Below are 27,598 nucleotides of genomic sequence, written 5' to 3' on the forward strand. Positions count from 1 at the left end.
ACAACAGACTGCAAAGGATCGATATCTAGAAAGTGAATTTAAAAAGAAAGTTGGATGAGAATGCACAGTTGCACAACAACATAGGGAGAGGAGTTACAAATATTAAAGGGACTGAATGGGTTTCAAAAAACTTGGAGGTTGAAATGGGAAGGACCTTGATATGGCATTGAGCAGTAGACTTGACGATCTAGACGTAAGGGCACAAGACAACAGACTCTGGAAGACCTTTCCACATGCGAGAGGAAAGGGGACTGAAAGAACGAATGTGATCATTAACCTTAGACTTGGGGAGTGCAACAAGGTAAGGGTTTCTGGTATAATTGCTGTGGCCTGGAGAGGGTTTGATGGAGAGGTGAGAAGGCAGGGGAAGCAAGAGCAGAAGAGAGATAGTAAAAGACTGCAAGACCACCAACTTTCCTGAAGTGTGTGAGAGCAGACCTTAAGACTCAGCTTTCTTTTTTTATGACACTCCTTTGATATGAATAGCCTAACACTCCATGACCAGCAGCTGTTAGTGGGGAGCCATATTCCATGGAATTTGTAATTAAGACGATGTACACTTTAAGTCAAGAACAGCCAGTCGTTATGTTGAGATAAGGTGAGAGTGTCGGATTTTTCTGCATTAAAAGATCTGTTTTTTTAAAAATATCAGTTCATGGAAGAGCAAGGAGGCAAGGGGTAAAAAGCAACCAACTAACAGTGAGGCAATGAGGCCACAGTTGGACACAACAAGCAAGGGAAAAATGAACAGTAAAAGGGGAGGGAGGTGAGGAAATGCAGTAACCTTCAAGAGGGTTGGGTGATGTAGGATTAACATTGGTGGAAAATATAATGGGGAGGGATGAAGAGATTGTGGTGCACCACTTGCTTAAAACCCTACATAGAAGTTTGTGATTGAACAGTCTCCAGAAAAGAGTTCCACAAATTGGAGGAAAGAGGAACACAAAGCCTGTTCCAAGTCGATGGAAAACCTGGAGTTCAGTGGAAAGCCTGTTCCAAGTAAATGGAAAACCTGGAGGTGAGTTGAAAGCCTGTTCCAAGTTTCCAAGGAAAGCCTGTTCCAAGTCGATGGAAAACCTGGAGTTCAATGGAAAGCCTGTTCCAAGTAATTGGAAAAACCTAGAGGTCAGTGGAAAGCCTGTTCCAAGTAAATGGAAAACCTGGAGGCGAGTTGAAAGCCTGTTCCAAGACTTGACCAATATCTTATTTTCTCTAGATTGGCCAGTGAGTGATGCAATCACAACCTGCTCGTCATGTAGTGGTGAAGAATAGTCCTGCATAGGCTTCAATCCTCTCTTAAATAATAAAGGGATTTTCAAGAAAGGTCATTGATGTAGGAATAGAAGAGAATTGCTTCAAGAACACTTTATTGAAGGATTTTAGCCTCTCGGTGGAGCTTGCAAAAGAAGCCATCGAAAGAAACCTGCTGTTTTCCAACTCAGAGGATATGTGAGACAGAGTCTAGGAGGGGACCCATGACATAATTCACTAATGTTTTGGGAAGCAGAGCAGGGTACCAGAAATCAATGAATACGTTGGGGGTGTCTGGTGAAAGAGCTCTGACCCCTTGTTTGAGATTGAGGGAATCCTTCCATTATTGACACAGCAGAAGCGGCATGTCATTGCTTGATGACCTTGAGTAGATGCCAAACAGATGATAAAGATTAGACACTTAGATGAGAGATGAGTCTTGAGTTCTGCTGCAAAAATTGATTCCATGACCTTTCTTATAAATGGGGACCAGCCTGACCAATCTATGGCCGAGAGGGTCACTTTTGGTACTTTTCTTATGAATTGGGTCACCGTTTTTGGTGGTTGAGTAAGTTTTGCCTTATTGCATTACCTTCACTGGTGTTTGTTTGATTCCCAAGGCTGCTCAACAGTTCGCAGAAACCCTTATCTTGTTACACTCCCCAATCTCCACAATCTACAATGGAGTGACCTGTCCAGATTTAGTCTAGCCATGAAGCATTCACAATTTGCCGTGAGCACCCCCAACACTGTTACAAGTATGAGTGTATGTTGTTATTTTTAATTAGGGTAACAATGGTGACTATCCATGAAGCTGGCAGGCAGCCCTCAGATGAAGACTTGGAAGAAAAATCAGAGAAATATAAGTAGACAGAGCAGATGACCAAGTGTTGAGTAATAAATTGCTTATGCCATCAAGTCCAGGAGCATTGGAGAAGTCATGGTTGGATCAGAGTTTTTCTGAACGTTAGCAGGAGGAGAATTCACAAGCTGAAGGAGGGTTTCAGTGATGAGAGGAGGGGGATAGGGTGAGTAGGATTTGTATAGAAAGAGAGGGATTTAGGACCTTGGCCATTTCCTCAAACATATTGTTAAAGATACTCACCTTTAACCAGAACAGTGGCTGTCATGACTATGTCCTTCAAGAGTGAAGGTGCATATGAGAGGTACATGCTCCAGAGATGGACTTGATCAACTCACACCAACATTTATGAGAGGCCTTTGAGATCGCACCTCAGGTGAGTTGAGGTCTGATGACCATCTGTGATCTGCAACAGAATAATTGCAACGTTTACAAAGAAACTGCAAGTTCCCATCAGTGGGGTTGGCTTTCCAAGAAAAAGGGTAAGATGCTTTCTGGCACTGTTACCTCGTTGCATGAAATGTTCCACCAGGGATAGGAAATTGGGCAGGATAGCTGGAGGTAAGAAGCTACAAACGAATATGAGACTTAAGAAATAACATAATCCACCCCAGAATGCTTGATGTGCAAGCTCATAACCCCTTAAGCCCTGGGCACAACGGATCATATGGAATTTTGTCATGGTAGACCCATAATGGTAGACAAGTCTAAGGGTCAAAGGGCGGAGGAGCTCCTTGTGAGCCAACGGCCATCCATATCTAGTGCCCAACTGTGTCTGCGGACGTCCTCCTGCAGTTGGGTTACTTTTTTATCAGGAGGTTGGTGGCAGGATTTGCACTCCGGCCACCGTAAAACCCTTCATTCCGCAAAACACAAAAACGCAAAAAAAAATCTGAAAACCCACTCCGTGGGAGTACCTCCTGTGCAGCTTCCCTTCGCAGGGCAGCTCACCGGATGACAGGATTGGGGCAAAGCCTTCGGGACCCCCAATCTTTGATGATAGGAGGGAAACCACGGGGTAACATTCCTGGGTCAGATTGCGGGAGAGTGTGTCGGAGTGGTGCTGAGGTGTCGTCCACCAGACGGCGGTCTCCTTGGGTTAACCTGAGGCGGTCCCTTCGGGTGGGTGCCTGGAATGTCCTATCCCTAAGAGAGGATGATCACCTGTCTCTGTTATAATCTGAGCTCAAGCATTTGGACATCGGGATTGCTGCTCTCTCTGAGGTTCGGAGACTGGATTGCGGCGAGATAATGGTGGGTGGTTACACCTACTATTGGTCTGGTCGCTCTGATGGTTACCATACCCAAGGAGTTGCTGTAGCTGTGTCCAATAAGCTGACCCCAATGATAATTGAAGTAACACCGGTCAACGAGCGTATTATGAGATTAAGGATTCGTCACTCCTTAGGTGTCATTTCCCTGGTCTCTGTTTATGCTCCGACTGAGGCGAGTGATCTCACCGTGAAGGATGCATTCTACGCCACACTCGAGGCTGTGGTTGATCAGTGCCCCAGACGAGATACACTTCTAGTCTTGGGGGATTTCAATGCATCGACTGGAACTGATAGGGATGGTTATGAGATGTGTGTTGGTCTCCATGGGTCAGGAACTATGAACCAGAATAGCACTAAGTTCCTTGACTTTGCAAGAAGTCATGGACTTAGGGTGGCTGGTTCATGGTTTCAGCGCCCACAAGCTCATCGCTGGACTTGGTATTCCAACGCTGGCGGTGTGGCAAAGGAGATTGACCATGTCCTCATTGACGGTCGCTGGAGGATGATCCAGAACTGCAGGGTCTACCGGAGTGCTCAGTTCCTCAATACTGACCACAGGCTTGTTGTAGCAAGTCTAAAGCTGAACCTTAAATCCTGGAGAATGGTACCATCCTAGCCGAGGCTGGATGTTGGCAAGCTCAGGGATGAGAGGGTAGCTGAGGAATTTGCGAACAGGCTGAGTGGACACTTGGGGGGTCTGGGTGCTTTGGGGGGTCCTGAAGAGTTGTGGAGCGCCTTCAAGACCACCGTCCTTGATGTTGCCGGTGGATGTCTTGGAACTCACCGCAGGGCAAAGAAGAATTTTGTCTCTCAAGGGACACTGGATACTATTGACCAGAGTCGCAGGGCCAGGCTGAATGGCAGAGCTGAGCTGTTCAGGGAGCTGAGGCGTAAAACTGTACGTGCACTGGGGGTGGACAAGGAGGCCTATGTACGAGGAATCTGTGAGAGGGTAGAGCATCACCTGTGGACAGGTGATTCTCATCCCGCTTACAGGGGAATTCGCGCATTGCGTTCATCCAAGCCGATCCCTCGGAGCACTGCAGTCTGAGCAGAGAGTGGTAGGCTCTTGACAGAGGAGTCTGAAGTGAAGGCCCGCTGGGCCGGTTACTTTGAGCGGTTGTACCGGGCTGATCCCCCAGTTGTCGAGTTGGACGTCAAGGGTGTTAAAATCCCTGTTGCTGACCCTCGAATCAACTGTGGTCCACCTTCGCTTGTGGAAACACAGGCTGCGGTGAACCGGTTGAAACAGGGCAAAGCTCCAGGGATCTGTGACATCCATGCGGAACTTCTCAATGCTGGTGGAAATGCTGCACTCGTGTCGTTGCATGCAGTTTTGTGCTCTGCCTGGAACACAGGCATCATCCCAACTGATTGGAAGAGGGGCCTTGTTGTCCCTCTCTGAAAAGGGAAGGGTGATCGCCAAGACTGCAACAACTACCGAGGGGTGACGCTACTCTCAGTGCTGGGCAAGGTCTTTGCTCGGATAATTCTTGATAGGGTTCGCCACCATCTGCTTGAGCACCAGCATCCAGAGCAGTCAGGCTTAACACCAAAGAGGTCAACGATTGACCGTATCCTTGCTCTTCGTGTCCTCACCAAACGCAGACGAGAGTTTCGGCAGGAGCTGCTTGCAGCCTATGTTGATCTCTGTAAAGCGTTCGATTCAGTGAATCGGGATGTCCTCTGGAGGATTCTTGGTCTTCGTGGGGTGCCACCAACCTGATCGATCTGATGTCTGAATTCTACTCTGGTACTGAGAGTGCTGTGAAGTGTGGTGGTACCATCTCTGATTTATTTCCAGTTGTTACTGGAGTTTGTCAGGGGTGTGTACTGGCCCCCACACTTTTCAGCACTTGTATGGACTGGATTTTAGGGAGGATGTCGGAGAGATCAAGCTGCGGTGCATCATTTGGGAATGTCAAGATCTCGGACCTTGATTTTGCAGATGATGCAGTCATCTTTGCGGAGACTTTAGATATCCTTTTGGGGGCCCTTGAGGAGTCGGAGCAGCTGGGATTATGGGTTTCTTGGGCCAAAAATAAGATCCAGGCTTTCGGTGACATCTTGGATGCTGCTGTCCTGTCTGTGTCTGTTTGTGGTGAGGGTGTTGAGGTCGTGGAGAGATTCACTTACCTTGGCAGTGATATTCATGTCTCTGCTGGCTGTGAATCAGAGGTCAATAGACGTCTGGGTCGGGCCTGGGGAGTCATGGATTCACTGGATCATGGGGTGTGGTGCTGCCGGTACCTGTGCGGGAGGACGAAAGTCTGAGTCTTCAGGTCCTTGGTACTTCCAGTCTTGCTCTATGGATGCGAGACTTGGACTCTGACCAAGGATCTGAGACGAAGACTTAATTCCTTTGGTACCGGGTCTCTTCGGAGAATCCTTGGCTATCGCTGGTCAGATTTTGTGTCCAACGAGCGGTTGCTGAGAGAGACTCGGATGAGATTTGTTACCTGCATGGTCCTTGAGCATCAGTTGCGGCTGTATGGACATGTGGCTTGTTTTCCTGACGCTGATCCTGCTCACCAGATTCTCTCAGCGGGGGAGTCTCGTAAGTGGAGGAGGCCAGTGGGCCGACCACGTGCCTCGTGGTTGCAGCAGGTTGACCATCATCTCAAGGAGATGGGGATGGGTCTGGCTTCTGCCTTGGGGATGGCCAGACGGAGGCCCCTGGAGTATCGGCGGAAAGTGGACGCAGTGACGCGCTGTTCTGGCACATGCTCCCATACCTGACCTGACCTGAGACCCATAAAATATTTGTCGTGGCCACATCTTGCAACATGCCTGAAATCTATTTTGAGTGGTCACGAGGGCTACGACACATTAAAGATGGTTTGGCGATGGGGACACGACAGAAAAAAAAGATATGTCGTGGTTATGTCGTGGGTGTGTCGCAAGTCAGTCGTGCAACAGTCGTGGGACTATCGTGAGTTTTCGGGGGGCTGTTTTTCACGTGATCTGGTCGTGGTTCACTCGTGTGATGTGCGTACGACAGTCGTGCGACTGTCGCAAGACTGTCACACTTCAGCCGTGGGACGCTCGCGCGTCCGTCTCCTGACTATATAACGCAAGACTGTCGTAGGACAGACTCACGACAGCCACAAGACATAGATACCACAAAAAATCGTCGAGCAAAAAAGGTGCATCTCCAATTTTGCCTCACGACGGCAATTCGATGCCACAATGCTCAAAATTTCGTAGGACTGTCTTGCGCCGACCCCCGATGACCCACAATTTGCCCAAATTTTCTATCGTGTCATGGCACAAATGCGTCGTGGGTTCGTTGTGACCGTGGGTTTAGCAGCAATGTTGTATCGGGCATATTTCTGTGTATCATGCATGTGAGATAAAGATTGTGCAGTAAAATGGCTCACAAAGCTTCTAAAATAATTATTATTATTAGTATTAGAGATTACGTTGACTGAGAGGTCTTCATTCCTTCATGCATAATCACAGTAGGGAAGGCAATATAGCACACACATAAGCAAAACATTGCTGCAGACAGGGACTTGGATCCGAATATATTCCATACAGATCGTTGGGAAGACTGGGCTGGCAAGGATTTGGGGGAAAAGAGCTCCTGACATAGACCACAACACTGTCACCAACGTGAGTGTTGGATCTGTCAAATCAGCACAATGAATAACCAGAGAGGGAGATGAATGTTTTTTGGGTACGCTGTGAAAGAAAGGTTTGTGTTGGACAGGTGACATCTCGGGAAAGGCAGTGACCTATTGTGAAAGAGCCATGAGATTGGAGCGTCCGCCTCTGCTGTTGCTTCGCTGAGTGGGTGGGAATGTGACACAAGAGGGGGAACGTTGGGTTGAAGGATAGTTTGGTGCGAAGTGATAAAAACTTTTTTCCCCCTTTAACAATACTCACCCCAATTAGACGGACACTGATTTTTGTGACAATAGGAGATTTCCTTTCATTATAATGGAGAATAACTCCCTTTGCATTCATAACAAAGTTTATGTGGATAAATCATTAATGTGAGTTTATTTTTACATTTATTGTCTGGATTCGTACATTTTAGGTGTGTGTTTGCCAAGCCAGCCATTCCTTATCAACCCTTCCTTCAGTGCTTAAGCCACATGGTGAGCACTCTTCAAGAAACAGTGTACTGGTATAGGGGCACAGCATCAGCGGAATAGTCGTGCCCCACCAAAATGATAGCTACCCAGCAGCCGAGCTGCCATATGCGAGAGGGACAAAACCTCCTACTGAGTTAATTTCAGTCCGCTTTATAGCACATGTGCCTCATTCACTTGACAAGTTAAAACTCTCCAGCAGTGGAAACGGAACACTATCGGTCATAGTGCATATCACCACAAAGAAGGAGAAGCCATTGTTCTATATTTTACAACAACAACAAAAACAACAATGAACTTTGGCACAGGAGGCCATTTGGCCCATCATGCCTGTGCTACATGAACAGCAGTTACCATCAAACTTCCATACACACGCTACCTTCCTAAAAATCCTGCCAACATCCCTATACCCCTCCATCTCCAATATTTCCAGGAACCTAATTCCAATTGAAACTTATCTCCTGTTTCTGCAACCACTACCTTACAAGGGAGACCATTCTATGCATTAACTACTCTAAGAGAAAGAACCTTGCCTTAGTCATGGTCTAACTCTCCTCTTCTTTACATTCAGACTGTGACCCCTGTAATCTGATCGAGATGTTTCAGATAATGACGGGCTTCAAGTAAAACTAGACGTGCCACTTTATAACTGCGAGCAGTTATGACCGGGTACCAAGACGCCCCACTTTGATCAGACACGTGACCCCATGACATCCATTGACTTATTTGTACTTATTTATGAAAATGAATTCAGAATGAGATTCAAAAATTCAATTCAAAAAGTTTTTTTTTGAGAGATTCAAAAATAATTAAATATTTATGGCTGCCAGACCCTGCAACCAATCAAATGACCACGAGATAATATTTGTCAAGTTTCACATCGATCGATGAAGCGGTTCAAGAGAAATATATTTTTATCTTGCCAAAATGAAGTTTTTGCAAGATATGTTAGTCAGCTTGTATGTTTTTTTTTTTTGTCTGTAATCACGTAAAAAAAATTCTGCAGAGCACAGTTATCATTGGAAATTTTTGTAACTTCGCATATCAGAGGCCTATAGAGGTCCCTTTCAACGCACAAAATTTTGAAGGTCAAGGTCAAAGGTCAAGGTCACTTTATCGCAAATCAGGGGAGTCGACGAAACCCTTATTTTTTGAGTAATTTTGATCGGATCGTCTTCAACCTTCATGGGAATATAGTTCATGGTCTGGCGCTCAGCTGATTAATCTTTGGTGGCGATTGGCCTTGACCTTCATGGTTAACGCCTAAGGTCAAACATATTTGACCCCAAGGTCAAATTTTCAAGTTTTAGGAACCATATCGTGTAGTACCTCAAATTGAACACCTCGATGAGTGCTTTCTAGATATGTCAAGCTTGAGACATTATAACATCATTTGGTGACGTTATGAGGCAAAAACATATTTTCATGGTTACTCTGTAGAACGATTCTCATTGGAATCTCTCGTAGGAAGATATTCCTCAAGGAGTCGCTCCTGGTGGATAGCAGCTCTGTTCAGCTCAGTGTGACCTTAAAGAAGTCACACATGGTCACCTTTTGGCAAGATACGGGTCACCCTGCGGGTGACATTGGTTTATTTAATTTTCATTCAATCCAATATGGCTGCCAGACGATGTGACCTATGATTTATAAGTGAACACCCTGGTATCCCCAAAGTTTGTGCGACGTGTGTATAAAGTTTCCCCTCGATTTGTCAAGCCGTTCTGGCGAAGAAGTTTTTTTTTAAGGTTTATTATTCAAAAAATATGGCTGCCAGACCATGTGACCGATGATGGTAAACTTTACACCTTATATTTCCCAAGGCTACTACATAATGTGCATGAAGTTTTGGATCAGTGTAGTAAGCTGTTCTGGAGAATATTTTTAAAGTTTTTTTTTTAATTTTCAATCCAATATAACTGCTGAACCACATCACTGATGACATCATAAATTAAATTCTGGTGACCAAATTAGCCCGAGATGACCCTCAATTTTCATACTAATTGGATAAAGCATTCTACATGTTGAATTTTGGCCAGAACACCACTTCACTAATGACATGATTGTTAACCTCACTTATTCCCCATGAGGGGTAATTGACATGTGCAAAGTTTAATTTTTTTCCAATGAGCAATTTCGGAGAAAAAGAGGTCCAATTTTTTCCCCTTTCTCCCAATGTGGCTGCCACACCATGGGACCTATAACGTCATATTTATCATTACAAAATCCCACATGAGTAGTTTGGCCTTGACGGAATTTGTTTTGTTAATTCCTATATGGAATTTGTTTTGTTAATCGGATGAGTAGTTGTCGAGAAAATGAATTTGAAAGGGAATAAATCCGAAAAATGTCCGCCACGGCGGAAGAATAACGTAGAATGAGAGCGAGAATTGCTTTGCAATCCATATCCCCCACCGATGCAATATTTTCTAAGTCCAAAAAGGTCATAACTCTGAAAAATTGACAAAAACTCTGAAAAAAGCCATGTCCGAAGTTTCAGTTGAATATGAATATGTAAAATATGTAAAAGGTTGAATATGTAAAAAGGTATGGGGAAAAAAATGTTCGAAAAACCACAGATGAGACGGACAGACGAATGGACGGACGGACATCCAGCGAGCAAACCAATAGTCCCCCCTGGTGAAACGGGTAGGGGACTAAAAAACAAAACAAAATCAATAAGGTATCAGCCTTAACAGGCTTGGTACCCTAATAAGTGCAGAAGAGTGAAGCCGTTCAAGCGCGGTGGTTCCATTTTGGTGATACAAGTACAAATAAGTCAAAGCACGAATCTCAACTCAAGAGTTCATAGAACACCTTAACACCCCGCGCAGTCTGAAGAAAAAAGACATGGGCGGGGTCTGCAAGCAGCAAATTTGATTGGGCGTAATGACGTAAAATGCTGTAATATTTTGTCCAAGTACTGCTGAACAAATGGTTTTTGAAGGTGACAATAAGGCGATTTGTGTTCCAGTCTATCATTCAATTGAAATAAAATAAAGATTTTCAAGGTTGTAGAAAATAATTTTCAGAAGTTTACCTCCGTTGATGCAGCCAGCATCTTTTACACCACCTTATTTAACGTGTTACATTGGTTATTCCTGCCTGTTGTTTGTGTCCTTTATAACGTCCTGAAAAACAATATGTATCTTGTTTGACTGCCAGACGGGCAGACAGAGCAAAACAATTATCTCGCTCCTCTCTGTGCATGTGCGATCGGGACAATTTCAGAGCCAAAGCACTGCCAAACTACAAGTTCATTTCCCGATACGTGTTCAAAATATAATATTCAGTTTAAATTAAGCTGTTCCTCGATCATGGACTGACATCTGTCGTGAGACAAACCACTGATGATGAGCACCGGCTGAAGGTGGCCAAGGGCCTGCTGACTGCTGTAACAATCACCAAGCAGATACAACATTTGGAGGAGAGAAAGTGTAAATAGTTCTCTTGAAATTTGCTCTTTGTTTGTTGTATATATTTTTTATATTGAGTTCACTTACAAGGAACTTTAACACAAGGGGGGGGGGGGCTCTTGAGCCCATCAATCTTCCAGAATGGTTGCCAACCTATGTTTTTTTTTTGTCTGTGCTCATCCTTTTTAATTGTTGAGTGTCAAGCAAGGAATCAGTACATACCATTTTTAGTCTTCGATCTTACTTGGTCTGGGGTCATTGTCGAACCGCCAACCTCCCAGACTCAGGGTGAATGCTCCAACCATTACGCCACTGAGTCTGGTTGTACCTTGATGAAATAATTGGCTCAGAATGTTACCCAGAAAACATGACTCCAGACCCCAATAGCATATGCTTGTATTTCCGCAAGGTACACTGCAAAAGATCATTTTCTTCGTACGAAAATGTTTTCTGACAATAATGAGTTTTCTTGAAATGAGAAAATTTTTCTCACTGCTAAGAAAATCCTTTGCCATGGTGTTCTTGTTTCAAGTCTTTTTAAAAAGATTTGAGTGTAAGTTACTCGGTGTAGCGTGGTTGACTGGTTGTCTTTGATCCATTATTTGGAAAGGTTCCGAAGAGGCCATTTTGGAACTGCACAGTACAATATCCACAAAAAGATACCACTGTAATGAATGTTACACTCCTGCTTTAACCAACATACAATTAGCATACTTTACGTGAGTTAGCTTAGCTGCTGGTAATATGCCACCTGTGTGTGTGCGCAAGTCCACACACCCAATAAATAACAGAAATGCACTGATATTAGCATGCTGTCGTGGTGCACCTGCTACTGCAGAGGTTTGCACGTTTGAATACAGCAGAATGCAGGCGGGGGAGAGGGGAGGGAAAGGATGGGGTGTAGGGGGTGGTGAGTGCTGCAATTTTAACATTTATTTCAGAGCCCATGGTGCATCATGCCTGTGCTCAAATGAAGGTTCCAAGCTAGATGGACCATCCAACACTAGTCTGGGACATTACGAAGCCGTATACCTCCCACATTCACACCTACTGATTGCCCATCCACCAAAGTACTGGCAGCTTTGCTGTAATGGGGTCCATTTCAGCATCCCGCAGCAAGGTCATCGTGATTTCTCAAGGGCACTCCAGGCCTGTCCCTGCAAATATGCACCTCAACTTGCTGTGCATTTTGAAATGGGTAATTTGTCTTTGTTTAAACTCACACATTGATAAATAATTAATTTCTTTAAAATTCACACTCCAGTCAACCTCTCCGGCTGCACAATTGTTACATTATTATTATTATTATTATTATTGTTATTGTTATTATATAAAAGCATTGAGCATCGTTGCTGTTTTTGTCATGCTGTAGCTTGTTCTTGGCACAATGACACACAGACACACAAACATTGAATGTGTATTTGTGACGTGCCCACGTTCGGAGACTTCATGCATGAATTTCAATTCACCTTTTGCCTTCCATCTCCTTCCAACACCTTTTCCCGTAACCACCCCGCCCCCAACACCTCTCTGTCCTTTTGGCAAATTCATTCCTTTGACGCATATACAGACAGAGGAGGAATACGTTTACTGGCCAATCCGTGACAAGGCGCTGAATTGTGGCAATTTCTGCGTGAAATTGCTCAAGGAAGACTGCTTGCAGCTTGCGAGTGCAGAGCGCTTGGCTGTCTTCAACCTGCTGATGTTTGGACGGCAGGTTCGCTTCGGCATACATGTGCACACACACACACACACACATACACTCACACTCACACTCACATATACGCCATGGCAGCAACTCAGCATCATTTCACAAGACCACTTTCTCTCCTCCTCCTCCTCCTCCTCCTCCTCATAACACCACTCCTCTCAATCACACCTGTCATCAGAAATCCATTTTCTTATCCCTCCCATGTACATCCCCGTTTCCTGAAATCTGTTCATTGCCAGTACCTAAGCACATTGAATGTATTTTGTAACACACTGGACAATTAGCGAGCATTAATCCATAATATGTTCACCATTACCCAATCCACAGTCGGAGAGGCCTCTGGAGCTAAAGCTCATCAAGTGCCCGCGATGGCCTAACCCCGACGGACCAATCAGTGGAGCCTTTGAACTCATCACCATCATGAATGACGAGAAGATGACCTCTGAACGTCCCATTATTGTTCATGATCAGTAAGTTTATTGACAATCATCCGCTGATTGCCAACATAGCGTCTTACCGACTGATAAGACCGCTAGAACTTGGGTTGGCCTCTTCGATGTCCTCATATGAGCACCAAGTCCATGGCTTATAGCCCCAGTTAAAATCCCACATCTACTGTGCTGTTATATACATCTATTGACTGATAATGTCCTTGCGATTTGTACAAGCTCCTTCGTAGATCACCATAAGAATAAAATAAACTAGCACGGATGGATGGATGGACAACCTGAAAACAAAACCTGCTCTTCCTCGAGGGGAAAGTCGTTGGCGAGCTTGCCGGGTTTGCCAGGTTCTCAGTTGGATCCCAATTTGACTCGTATAACAAGGGAATGGTGATTGGAGCACAACAATCAACAGTTATGCTCTTATGGGGAAAGATATCCTTTTGTTTATCAAATTTGAAGCAAGTGTTCCAACCGTTGTCTTTGTTCTTGTGTTGGCAGACTTGGTGGCGTATCTGCCGCAGCATTCTGTGGCTTGGCATCACTTTGGGATCAGCTGGAAGAGGAGAATATCATGGATGTTTTTCAGGTGGCGAGGGGCATCCAAAAAGCACGGCCTGGATCATTTACAGACCTGGTATGTGAGATCAAGATCACAACAGATGGAGGAAATAAACGTTTAGTAAAAGTGGGCTGCCCTTCTAGAACACGTTGTTGATATAACATGTCGGGTTTGCATGAGCAGAAAAAAAGAAAAAAAAACACAGTTCGGGTTCGTGCTGACATTGATGCTCAGCTCGGGATCATGGTCAGTTTTAAGGACTGGGTAGAAAACACTAGTTGGGGTTAGAGGTAATGATCTGGATTAAAGTTAGGAGAAAAGAGCATCATCAACGAATGTGGGATGACTTGATATGGCAAGAAACTGTGACATTGAAGGACAAGAGGCAAGCGGCTGATTCCTCAGGCCCCAGATGAGAAGGACCATTTCTCAATACACTTATTAATCTTAATCTTGAATCTGTTCCCCTCTGTAAGTTATCTTTGTTTTAAAGCCGATTCTCCCCCTGTTTTGTTGCTTGCATAGAACTGACCTTTAACCCCTGCTTTATCCCAAAGCAACTTCTCTGTCTCTGTATTTTAATGCTTCTCATAGTGTCGGCAAACAAAGCGTCTCTCCGCCATTGCGATGTCCTCCCCTTGACTTGCACAGCCAAAGAAAGGCGTTTGTGGATCGATTTAGTGCTTAAGATGACAAAACGATTTTGGTTCTTCAGGTGAAGGGTAGCGCATCTTTACTGATGAACACCATGCTTCACGGCTGATTCGTCGTCTGCTGTTTTTACGTCATGAAGTGCACATGACAGTCTTCAACATTTGGCATTTCTCTTCTCCTGTCCACTTCGTCAAGGTGAATGGCCTAAGTGACTTGGGATCACTGACATGAAGATTTTTCCATAAGTGTTTACCTTGAGACGGATGGCCAAATAAGCCGGTGTCAATGAAAACTCGGAGCAGAGTCTTATCCTCTGCGGACACAGCACAGCCATTAATCCTAAGGTTTATGTTTCTTGCAGCTATATTCACAGGGTCATGTGTGTCACGTGTCACCATTGTCCATCCATTGACATTTCCACTACTTTTATGCGAACACCTCATGTTGAGGGCATGACCCGTTTCCACCTACAAATTTTCACGAGTCCAACCGCATATTGAATTGTTCTAACGAGTCATTGCATGGAACAAAAAAAAAGTGCTGTTCAATTGAATTCCCCTTTGGGGTGATAAGTGTGTGGATCTGACGGAGAGTGCGTGCGCGTCCATGCTACAATAAATGGACGTGATAAGGACACGGCCTCCAATTAGCTTGTCGTTTTCCTTCCACCATGAGAACGCCATTCTCTCGGGAATACTCCTTCACAATTATTCATTGTTGTGTTGCATCCTCTTTGGACCAATAGTTTAGCTTATTATAGCTCCCTGTACATCAAGCTGCAATCCATTATGATTTTCTCATTGCTGTGAGCAGCACCTCCCTCTTGGCTTTTCTGTCATACTGTTATGATCCTACGAGGATTTCAAGAGTTCAGACAGGTCATTCTGGGTCTGATCCACAATAAATAATGAGATCGTGTGGATTTACTCAATGAATATTACAATGAGCATCAGCAGGTCGGTGATATTGCTCAACCTCCTGATCTCGTTGTACTCGCGACATTGTGTGCCATTGCCATGTTGATTGGTGCTGAAGTGTTTGTTTCGTGTTTTTGAGTGGTGCACTGCATCACTATCGTTTGTCAATTTTGCCGTCACGTTAATTTCTCACACCAGGCACTATGATCCTTAGGGACATCTCCTCATCTAGCCTTCCCAGCAGGCTCGTCCAGCCCCTCATTTCTCCACAGCCTCTCCAGCTGGGCAACGGCTCGAACACTCATTTCCTCATGGGCTGGGGGCACCTGCTCTCTCATTATTGCTTCTTACCGTTGGACTAATAGCAAGCCTAGAGCGTGACTTTCCAAGCTCGTGCCAATTTATTTCCCCTCCTTCTGACTGACCTCAAACTTCACCCCACCAGGGCCTATCGACCTCACCCGAGCCTCAACCCATTCCATGTTCTATCTTCAGGAGTAGGCTGTGGTGGTGATGACTGAAGTTTTGGCTTGTCCTTGTGCTGCAAAGTTTTAGTAAGCAGGTGTCCTTCCCCGGTTCTCGAGGGCCCCAAACTCAAAACTTTGTTTGAATCGGAAATGCCAGAGACCCCGTTCTCAGATCTGCAGCTGTGCGAGCCTTTTCAACCGTCTTGTGGTCAGATGACCATTATTATATTGTCAGAAAACTCACAAACCTAAACCTGTCGTGTCATCTTGCATTTCTTAGTTTTGTACATTTAAGCTCCGTAAGTTTTGTTTTTTCATCAACTGCAAAAATGGGACCGTTTGCTTCAACAAATGAACATATCGAAGCTGTAAACCCTGATGGCTCAGAACAGTTTAGCTGTCAGTAACTCATTCACACCACATTAGGGATTTATGCACTTATTAACTCTCTCGTCGTGGATATCCAGTAGTGGGAAACACTGGCAGATCCTACAGCCGCTCAGGACGTGGCACCAATCGGGTGAGTGTCAAACTGCCTCCATAGCCCAGCAATTGAAAACCTGTTACCATCAGTCAGTCGTCACTTGACGAGGTTTCCACGTCAAGGGGATTAATTTCCTGATGGAATTGGGCCTTCTGAATGAAATCGTTTTCTTCTTTTTCAACTTGAACTGAACCGTAGGACTGGAATCAAAGACGTATTATCTTCACCATTCCAGAAAGACTGCATTGCCAGCGTCAGCAGAGGAAAGGTCGATGCTTGATGTTTGGAGATAATCAAGTAATAATTTTGGCTCATCCTTCTTATAAAGTTTATATTATCACAGAGCAGTCCTATTTCATCTGTGACCTCCATTTGAATACCGCAGGGAGCGTAAAAACACCCTTGAGCTGCAGCTCAGTAAGGTTTATCAGCATCAAAATGTCTCCCCACTGAACATTACTCTGCTCCTTAATATTTCAGAGAAACCGTTTTAGATGCTGACGTGGTGACTTTGCCCCTGATCCAGTCGCGAATGACTTTCGCCATTCCCTAACGTGACGACCCATCCGTGGATGAATCCTTTCTTGGTGGGTTGCCTGTGAAGAAGAACCCAATTCCACGTGTCTAGGCCGGCGTCTGAGCTTTGGGCTGGATGTTTTACTTCATTGGTTCATTTCTCAGATCACAACGGATGCTGCGAATAGGTGGGAGCAGTTGGATGAGCTAGTTGATGATGGCAGAGGCATCACTCTCTGGTAATGCGAAAACACAGGCATTTCAGATGAAACTCTTGGCCGGGCCCAAATCTTCGTCACGGCTTCCCGGGTAGAAAAGGCTGTTGATCTGTAGTGCCTGAAATTGACATTTTGGTACAGTGGTGAGGCTTGTGCAGACTACTCGTATCATTACCCAAAAGGCAAAGAAATTGCAAAATGTCGAATCGACATGAGAGAAAGCATTTGAATCCGTGTCGCATTGAGTGCTTTCGGTGGGAAAGGTTCTTCACAAGTCAACGTAGGGGACATTTTTGTCGACAAGGTCGAGGCTCATGGAGGAGCTAGCACATAGAATGCATCAAGACGTAACAGAACAAAAGTAACAGTAGAAAGGGGGGAGGGGGGAACACACAAACAGCAGGGTTGAGGGACAAATGGGGGGAAGAATGAGGGCTAGGGAAGGATGCATGGGGTGGACAATTTTGGCTATCTAAGAAAAAATCTAATTTTTTTAATCTAATTTAAAAATCTAATTTAAAAATCTAAATCTAAATCTTAATAAATTAAAAATCTAAATAAAAATCTTAATTAAAAATCTAAATAAAAATCTAATTTAAAAATCTAAAAAATCTAATTAAAAAAAAAAATTTTGGCTATCTAAGAAAAAATTGAAGAAAAATCTAAGGAAGGAAAAACATTAACACCCATTCCAAGTGCTATATATTTTAACCGAATTGTTATTTCGTTTTATCGATGATTTTTTCTGCGATTCCGCACTAATGAATACTGAATACATACTCGTGTTACTTTTGTTTTTTTTTTATTCTTGTGTCAACTGTTGATTTTTCAAAATGATAAATTTGGTTTACACCAACCTCCTCCCCCCTGCACCCTCTCCCCTCCCACCCCCACACACCTCCACCTTTCCTCCTAACAGGAGCATTACCAGTTCCTGTACAAAGCTCTGCTGAGCTTAGTAGTGAGTCGTGAAACTCGGAACGGACTCAGCTTGGCCGAGAGGAACGGAGTAGCAATCCTTCCTGAAGACGGCAGCGTGGCCGAGAGCCTGCAGTCACTTGTGTGATGTCTCATGTCTTTCTCTCATCATTTCCGTAACCACAGAGACTGCGTACTCCCAGGCGTGGAGACGGGGCCTTCTTTTTCATGCCCTTTGCCTTTGTAAACTTTCCAAATGAAAACCATATTGTTTTCATGCCTACACACGGGACAACTTTGGAGTCGGCTTCTCGTTTCATTTTTTGAATCATCTCAAAGTGATATTTGTGGATTTGGAAGCGGTGTAGTAGCCGGTCTGCTTCGTCCCTCACGTTGATCCGATGTCAAGAGTATACGGTCGTGGACTTTACACAACGATGGGTGATGAAGATCTCGCAGATCAGGGAAGGGAGGACACGACGTTTTTCGCTTTGTGGAAAAGCTCGTAAAAAAAAAATAATAATAATAATAATTATAAATTTTCTTTTCGCCGACAGTAGTCAGGTTTCCTGCAGCAACATGAAATAACTTTGTTTATGTCAGTGGCTTGGAAGAGGTTTGTTCAACTTTAGTTTTAGCAGTGGGTCCCTCGCGATTCCCAAACCTGTTTCCGTCCTTTCGTTTCCTTCATTAAGCTTAAGATTTTTTTTTTTACGCAGTCTCTCTTATTTCTTGACAGGTTGTTTAGCATGGTAAAGATCGGTCTCAGCTGACAGTCCATTAAAAGGGGTAAAAATTCAGCTGTACTTCAACAACTGTGAAAAATAAACAGCTCAGGACAGCAAAGTGAACGCCAGGCTTTGCTGCCAAACTTTCCCAATGTTAATATGATGCTGCACTATCAAAGCATGCTGCTGCAAGTAAGCCACAGAAACTGATTTAAATGAATAAGAATTTACCAGCATTTCTCAAAAACACCTTTTGTAAGACACCATGCCAAGCCACCGTCATCTTGACAGATTGGTTCCATCAGAAAAACCAGCATCAAGGCAGCTTTTATTGTGGACGAGAACCGTGGGCACATCATCGTCGTCATCATCCGGGCTCTAACTCACACCTGGCTCACCACCTGACATTTTGCAACTTCAAGCTTGTGCCCTGTCCTGGCAGAGGAAACACTGGGAATACTGGGGGAAGAGGCATGGAGGAGGAGGAGATGAGAGACTTTACTCTCTACTTGTTCACGATCTCCTGTTGGGTTTTGTTTTTTTTTTTGTAAATAGTCTATAGTTCACTATAGTTCAAATAGTTCAACTATCCCCGGTCATGTGTCCAACCCCTGGATTTTTTGTCGTTTTTGCATTGTCTGCAAGATTGCCTTTTGTCTGATGTACCTGTCAAGTCAGGTAGTTCCCATCTCTGTGTTCCCAGCTTCTCGGTGCAGCGTGATATGCCCACTTCTCCTACGTCCACGTCATGACTGTACTTTGTGACTTGCCGACTTACCATTTGCCAGCACCGATGCCTTTCGTCCCTACAGCTGGGATAGGGAATGGGTCGAGGCACGAAGAGTTCACAGAGATTATGTAAAGGGACTTTCAGTCGGGCTTGTCACTGCGAAGGGTGCACGAAGCGGTGGCATCACTGTAGTAAAACTGGCAATGAGGGATTTGTGACTCGAACAGCTTGTAGTTTGAACTCAAACTCCGCTCTGGTATAACTTGGAGGAATAAACCACTCATGACGTGAGATACCTGAAAGGTAAAGTTGTAAACGTGGCACGAGAGATGCTTTTGATGGGAAAAACCCAAAGGCTGGAGGTTTATACTTTGGTAAGTGTGGGCAGCACCAGAGGAGTGCCACCTCCTAATTAAATTTGTGTAAGTCATACATTGTTGTGCTTCGGGCTTCGATATGAGGGCCGGACCATAATTTGGATGACCTCTGGGAGGGGGGTCAGGGATATTTGGCTCCTGAGAAATGAAGGGAGTTTGTGCTTTGTGGCGTTGAGCAATGCGGTGGGTGAAGCGACAAACACCATTTTTACAGCCAATTATGTGGCCCTTGTGCCAAAAGCATGGAGGAAGATTTTCACTTGTGTATTTCCTTTGTTTGATATTTCAGGAAAAAAAAAAAAGCAAGTAGTTGGTCCCTAATGAGATTTCTATGCTGTACTGTAGGCATATTTATTAAATTGTAGATTATAACACAATAAATTAATGTTTATTTGGAAAACGAGGCCTGCTTCATGTGCTAATATATTTGTGTGTGTGCAAAGTTGCCATTCATCATGGCAGTGGAGTCACCTCTGTGCCAAACAATAACAGCAGAGTTTGATATTAAATATCCATGGAAACAGCACACATTCCACAGTGCTGCGATGCATCGAGAGCCCGGTTGATATTCCAAATGAATCAGAATGTGCTCCTTCCGTCTGCATTCGTAAACAAAGGTCCATGGGCATCGGACGTTCTGACCGTCGCTGCCAAATCATCCATCACACCTGTCCACAATGTGATGCAAAACCTCCGTGAGCCGCCAACACCATGACTCTTACTTTGTTAATTAGTGCTACTGCTACTGGCTCTGTTTCTATCAGTCAAGCGTCATAAACGCATGAAGTTCAAACCAGTAAGCTGTCTGACTGTTCATGTCTGCAAGCTTTTGGACAGCCGATGCACACCGTCCCTTTTGTGTTGGAGTTAAAGATGATGTTCCTTGTGACATTCAATCACATATTTTCTTTCGCCTTCTTCCTCTTTGTCGAAAGTCTCATAAAGGTTTCATATGGTCGCCGAGAATAGAAAAGCCCCAAGATTGCCAGCAGGACATTGAGGTTGTGTCTGTGTGGGACGTATCCACAGCCCCGTTACTTACTCAATCCGTTTGCTTATCTGAGACATTCTTACCATTTTCATCGTATCCTCATGAAGATGTTCTCAGCAAGCTTAGCATCCATCCATCCATCGGTACCATACTCTACATGGAGCGTCGGTGCTGCCCAAGCAGTCTCCTGGCTTATTGGGCACAATCCTGGACGGGTCACCACTCCAGAACAGGATACTCGAATGGCTCAATCATCCCAGCAAGCTGGTACTCTTTTTGCCAACCTCAGAAGGATGACAGGCTGACTCAACCCCACCTGGTATTAATTCAACGGAGAAGCAGGATTTGAACTCAGGACGCGAGGATCCGAAGCCCACCACATTAACCATAAAGCCAACACCAGGCATAAGCTGAGCATCCTCATCCATTTAATACTTACTTACATTAACAATTTCATCTTGAAGATAATTTAACCGGGGTACTGACAGTGTACGATGGGATCTTTTATGTCCACGACCGAGCACCCCCGGGTAGGACTTCACCGGAACGGCAACTTTTCCTTATATCTAACTACATTCCAAGTGCGACAGTAGGGTACAAATGTAGCACACTTGCTTCTGACAGGTTTCTAGCTAAGGTTTGATTCCTAACCCGATTGTAAACTGTCAGACATCAGTTTATGATCAAGGAATAACTTGATTTAAATTGAATGTTATATTTTGAACATGAATCAGAAAACAAACCTGTAGTTTAGCAGTACTTTGGCTCTGGATCGGTCCTGATCGCACGTGCGCGGAGAGGAGTGAGAATTTTTTTGTAGTCGGTCTGCTTGTCTGGCAATCAATCAAAATTAAAAATCATTCCAAACAGAAAACACTGTTTTTTAATGATGTCATAAAGGACACAAACAACAGGCACAAAGAACCGATGTAACATGTTAAATAAGGTGGTGTAAAAGACACTGCATCAATGGCGGTAAACTTCCAAAAAAAAGGTGTTTTTTTTCTAAAAACTCTTAAAAAAATTATATTTCAATTGAGTTATGCACTTGAACAATGTAGAACACAAATTGCCTTTTTGACACTTTCAAGAACCTTCCATTTGGCATTACTTGGACAAAATATTATGACATTTTGCATCATCTCAACCAATCAAATGTGCTGTTCACAGACCCCACCCATGTCCTTTTTTCTTAAGACCGTGGGGGGCAAGGTGTTCGTTCCATGAACTCTCTAGTTTAGGCCTACATCTTTACTTCTTTCCACCCGTGACACTAAAGGTTTATGTAATTTTAGCACCTTTACTTTTATGACATCCTTCAGCTTTGAGGGTTGTGTAAAAGGATTTTTGCACAAGCTGTGGCTGCCGTTGAAACCTTCAGGTGGAAATGGAGGGCGAATGTAAAACACAAGGGTCAGTGTTGATGTGGAGTTGGTGAAAATTCTCAAGTCCATTGCACAGAGGAACAACCTTTGGGTTATTTGGGTACATCACCTTTGGGTAGAAGTAAATTGTAATGCTCTGCAGCAACTTTTCCCTTCCCCCCCAAAAAAAAGTGTTTCAAGATATTATTTACTTTAATCCCTCCTTATTCACATAATCCATGAATGCAGAATAAGCACCAGGCTGGGCTTGTTTCAACATAGTTATCGTTCGAAATCTTGATGTTCAGAAATAATCTAAAAATATTATTTTTTGGATTGAGCTTGGAAATCGAATCCAGGTGAGAGTAAAGTAGACTTCTTCTCATTCTCTTCCCTTTATAAGGGGTCAGGTCCAATCGTACCAAACTTCTGCCCTGCCTTTGCCACAATACTCCTCTATTTACCCCATGTCCTTAGCCAACTCTCTACCTTATTGATATCCCTCCTCACACAATCTTCCCATCTCAACCTCGGTCTACCTCTTTTCTTCCTTCCTTGTTCCCTTAACCTGTCCGCTCTCATTGCGATTCTCTCTTCCTCCATCAGCACCACATGACCAGCCTGTTTGCCGTTACCCCCTCCACCCTCATGCATGCATTCGCACCCACCTGAATCATCTTCTGCACCTCTGTCTCCAACTCACCTTCCCAGGTCATTGTTTCCCCCAGACACTCGAACCTTTTTCCTTGTCTGATCTCCTTCCCTTCTAACCTGATGTTAATTTCCTTTCACTGCTTACCCACATCACCTCAGTCTTCTCCATACTCGTCCTCGGTCCATGTTTCCCGAATATCTCCTTCTATTCCCCCAGTACCTCCTGCATGTCCTGCTTACTCTCTGCTACATCACCATGATAAACATGAGTAGGCTGAGATTGCTTCTCTGCCTCAAACTGATGTTCATACTGAACTCCGACATCCTCAGACCAATCAAAACCCTTCCCTTTGTTCCTTTGTGATGTAGACTGTATGAAGAAGAAGAAAAAAAGTAAACAATAGGAAACAGTATCAGCAGCACATTGTAAAAAAAATTCGCTGAGACAACCACTTACTTCTTCTTTCATATGCAGCACAAAACTTCAGGGTGGCATCATTGGCTGAGAGCACAGCTGTGCCGCTGATGCAGTGCCCTCTGCTGGTTGGGGAAGGAATTTGTAATTAGTTCAGGGTGCTGGTGATACTTCAACGACTCTTCACAAAGGACACCATGGGATCTTTAACATCCACCAACAAATGCCAGCGGACAGGACACCAGTTTAACATGCATCTGAGGGATGGCGGACACATTGATGAATCATCCTGCTTGTGAAGCACCGGGATGACAGTTTATAGCTGGGTCAGGATTTGAACCAAGACTACACAGCTTAGAGGAAAGTATGCATACCTCTAGGTTATCCTGTCATCCGAGAAAACCACAAAGCAATCCTTTAACTAAGAGGGCCAATTGCAGGTTTTGTTCGTATTTTTAATTTATACACGAGATCTGAGGTTATCAGATTCCTAAATTTGCAGATGAGACAACCAACACACAACTATTTTAAATGAATGGAACCCAAGATAAGACAGTTTATATTTGCCTGAGAGGACAAATCATGACTGTTGAGTTTAGCCTCACATTTCATGATTGGAGATGTAATATAGACACCATTGTCCTTTTTTTGTCCTGTCTGTGGAACTACCCAACTCCCTGTGTCTGTCCCAACTTACCACTCCCTCCATTTCTTGAAGGTCGAGCTGATTGATATCCTTTCATGCTCAGCTTCTGTTCATCCTACTTACAACATCATTTACCTTCCTTGACCATACTACCACCCACTCGTGTCCCCAGTTCGCTCGTTTCCAATCGTCCCCTTGCAAGTCTTTAACCTTTTCCTTCACGATGATTTTGCTCTTCTTTCTTCCTTTAACGAAATACGTTAACATGCTGGGGATTGGTGAAAGCAACAACAACATGCTTGACTCTGTGAGGCTAGAGTTTTATGAGCATACTGTGAATAGGTAATTAAAATGAAGGCAAAAATAACTAAATACGGCACCTGCGATCACACAGCGACCGCCAAGGGTAAACCATCCCCTGGTGCCCGCGATCGAATGATGGCATATTGTTTTTTTTTCGGACCGTCGTATGACCTTGACCTTCAACATTTAGGGAGAGAATGTAAATTAAGAAAATGTGTCCCCATCTACAATCTATCCATGAAACTCAGCATCATGAAAATCGGAGGAAATTTGTTCTAGTTATGATCAAAAAGATGTTTTTTTGTTGATTAGTTGACAATCCGAAAAAAAGTAGATCATGGACAGGAAATAAATATCAGGTGTACAACTTCAGTGCAGGTGTGCTATTATGATACGAGAACGTCATTGAAGGTCAAGCGGTCTTTCAGACTCCACATTGGCAAAATTGAACAATGACAAATAATGAGGGTTTTTTCAAATTTTATCTTGACCTTTAACCCGGAGGGGTATGATGTAAATTTAACGTAGATGTGCCTTGCTCTTGGCTATCTAGTAAGAGCAATTTTGTTCTAATCGCCCAAATCTTTGTCAAGTTATGGTGAAAATGTTAAATTGTCTCTATTTAGGTCATGACCTTAATATGTGGAGGTCAAAAAAAATATGTCATTCCCACGTACTTTGTATTCCCATTATTGATGAAAATTTCATTCCGAAACTCCCAGCCGGATCTGAGATACAGCTCGGGCATTGGCAGAAAAAAAGGAAGAACTGGAACGGCACTCTTCGACGTCGCAACGTCGACCGATATGCGACAGCCCACATTATTACATCGTTATACACACTTGTACCAAGTTTGATTTAAATCCCTTCAACTATTCTCAAATATTACATTTTTACCTGACATGACCTTTGACCTCTTGATGCCAAAATCTAATCAGTTTATCTTTGCATCATAAAATATACTTAAACCAAGTTTGGTCAAAAATCCCATCACTTGTTCACAAGTTAGCATGGTAACAGAAGTTTTACCTCATGGGATCTCCAACCTCTGACCACTTGACCCCAATATCTAACCAGTTCATCTCTGCATCATTATACACACCTGTAGCAAGTTTGACTTACATCCGTTCAGCCGTTCTTAAGTTATCACTGTCACGAAAAACCTGTCACGGACGGACGAACAACCCAAAAACATAAGGCCTCCGGAGACTTCGTCAGCGGAGGCATAAAAACCCAAATAGTGGTTTAGTATTCCTAGGAGTCGAAGAAACTCTATTGAAACCATTAAATATTGTGTGCACTAATTGTAGAAACAAACCCTACAAAAGTTCTAGGCCTCCCACTATACAATAGGATAGGGGGAGACTTCTTAAGCACAATCCTTGTGAGTGAGCAATCAAGCAAATCTGCATTCCTAAGTAAATGAAAAAGTTGGTTTGGATAATTGTGAGTTTACCAGGGAATAAAATACCTCAAGGCAACATATGGACTGTGAGTGATTCACGAGTAAGCGGGTAGGTGTGTGTGTTAATGTACACTTGCATGTCCCCTTCCATCAAACCCAAGTGCATTGGTCGTGTTCCCCTGTCCTTCTTCTTGACGCGGCTCGGCCCTCCCTCTTGTTTTCGATGCCTTGCCTCATTTTCATTCCTCATTTCCAAATGTCAGCGGTTACTCCTCACACTCCCTCTGCCTAAACCATTACATTGGTTGTTTACACATCAAAGATGGTTTCTTTCCCTTGAAATGTTATCAGTTGAGATACAGACAATTTGAATCTGGATAAGAAACTCCACCAGCCGATTTTTTTTTTTAAGGTGACAATTGAATCTCGATGAACAAAAAGATGTTTCTTGCATTATTAAAATAATTCCATACATTGATAAAAACAAACGTTTGTCATACAGAACTATTTGTTGGACCTTGCACTCTTAAGCATTCTCTGGACTGAAAAATATTCGACTTTTTCAAACATTTTTCCCATTGTTAAAAACATTCCTTGGATGAAGTAATATTCCTTGCAATGAAATATTCTTCACATAGTTATAAACTTTCCTCGCACCATTACAAACATTCCTCCAACTGAATACCGTCGCATGGATGACAACCATGAGATAACCGCGACTCCGGCGGTTGCCGACCACACTTGAGGCTAACTCCAAGAACAGAACCAAGCGTCATTTTTACTCATGAACAGACTGTGAGTGGGTGAACGTCGGTCCGTGTTTCAGCACAGTCTGACACCACACAGGTTATAAATCAGGATTACTTTACTTTTAATCCTCCAGTGACTTCATACAAACCCCAAATGTCAGTGCGGAAAAATAGCAGGTACACGAGGTAAGCATACAGAGCTTACTGTGTAATGTGTAATACTGAGGTTACAGGGTGTGGAGATTACAGTGTCGCATTGAGGTTAAAATCCTGCCCCATGGACTGGTGTCAAAGAGAGACATTCGAGGGCCCAAAAAGTGATTAGTAACATTAGTCACCTTGAGATAACTTATCACCATCGGTTGCCATTACCATTCACACAACTTATCAGAGAAACAAGGCAGCAACCTTTAAAATCTCCGAGGCCTAATGCAAGAGGACCCAGACATTATACCACTGGCAGGGGCAGACTGGACCATCAGAATAACGCCTGGTGGATCTGTCGGCCGGTAGGAGCTACAAGCAGATGTAGGTTTCAATTTGTTTTACAACAAGTACACAGCGCAACTCGCTACTTGAACTGAGTAGCTGTTGCTGTTCATTATGATTGAAAATTATCCAAGAAAGTTCGAAATTCTATTTTATTGAATGTGAATATTTTCTTGTGTTATAGTAATAATGCATTGTTCTGAAAACGGCCGAATGGGAAAATGAATAATTAATTCAGACATCTAGTTATATCCTAATGTGCGTGTTCACCATTCGATTTGTCATAATTGCCCCCCTAATTAGCCTTGCTCGGGCCGAGTAAAAGTTGATAGCTGCAGTCAACTGTATTGATTAAATAGGAAAAGGGTTCCTTGGACTTAAAATGGAAAACGTCCTGGAAATAGCATGGACATACCTCAATGCAACAGATGGAGCAGCAAATATGCATGGAATATGGAAACTAAACAAGGAATCAGTATGACAGGGCAAATACATGTCTGGTGTTATAAAGCCTGAAATTAATTACATCTTGTGATTGGTGATGCAACTCAATCAGCCATTACTATATGACCTCACTCTCTCTCTCTGTTGAATGGGATTGCTGAATTTATTTTTCGGAGAATCTTATAAAAGAAGAGATGTATGGGATCAGATCAGTTAAAAAAATAAATAAATTCAACAAGCCGGTGTTGGCTTAACGGTTAAGGTGGCTGCTTTAACCCTTTGAACCATGAGCTCCTTGGACTTTCGGCTCCCCCACCCTGGGCTCCTTGGAGAAAAATCTTGTCGCTCGGGTATATGGTGGTTTAAATAGTGGCTGGGAAACCAGCCGCTCAGGCATATGGAGGTTTGAAGAGTGGCTGGTAAAATGGCCACTAGGGTTCCAAGGGTTAAGATATGAGGGTCGTGAGTTTGAGCTCCTGTCGTTCCGTTAAATAACACCAGGTGGGTTAAGACTCA

At 43.7% G+C, this 27,598-nt stretch overlaps 1 protein-coding gene across 7 annotated transcripts in view; it reads left to right on the forward strand.

Moving 5' to 3' along the window:
- The window catches only part of LOC147008802 (receptor-type tyrosine-protein phosphatase gamma-like), a 732,556-nt gene extending 712,531 nt beyond the window's left edge, over window positions 1–20,025 (forward strand). For all 7 annotated transcript variants that reach the window (XM_085863992.1, XM_085863997.1, XM_085863993.1 and 4 more), the window contains 4 exons: window positions 12,468–12,614; window positions 12,936–13,078; window positions 13,553–13,688; window positions 17,789–20,025. In XM_085863992.1, coding sequence (XP_085720118.1) covers window positions 12,468–12,614; window positions 12,936–13,078; window positions 13,553–13,688; window positions 17,789–17,935 — 573 coding nt within the window. In that variant the 3' untranslated portion in view covers window positions 17,936–20,025. The remainder of the gene's footprint in view (window positions 1–12,467; window positions 12,615–12,935; window positions 13,079–13,552; window positions 13,689–17,788) is intronic.
- Window positions 20,026–27,598: the final 7,573 nt, after the last annotated feature.

Source organism: Eptatretus burgeri, chromosome 18, assembly GCF_056783735.1.
Source record: "Eptatretus burgeri isolate ZD-2024b chromosome 18, Ebu_testis_v1, whole genome shotgun sequence".
Taxonomy (NCBI): Eukaryota; Metazoa; Chordata; class Myxini; order Myxiniformes; family Myxinidae; genus Eptatretus; species Eptatretus burgeri.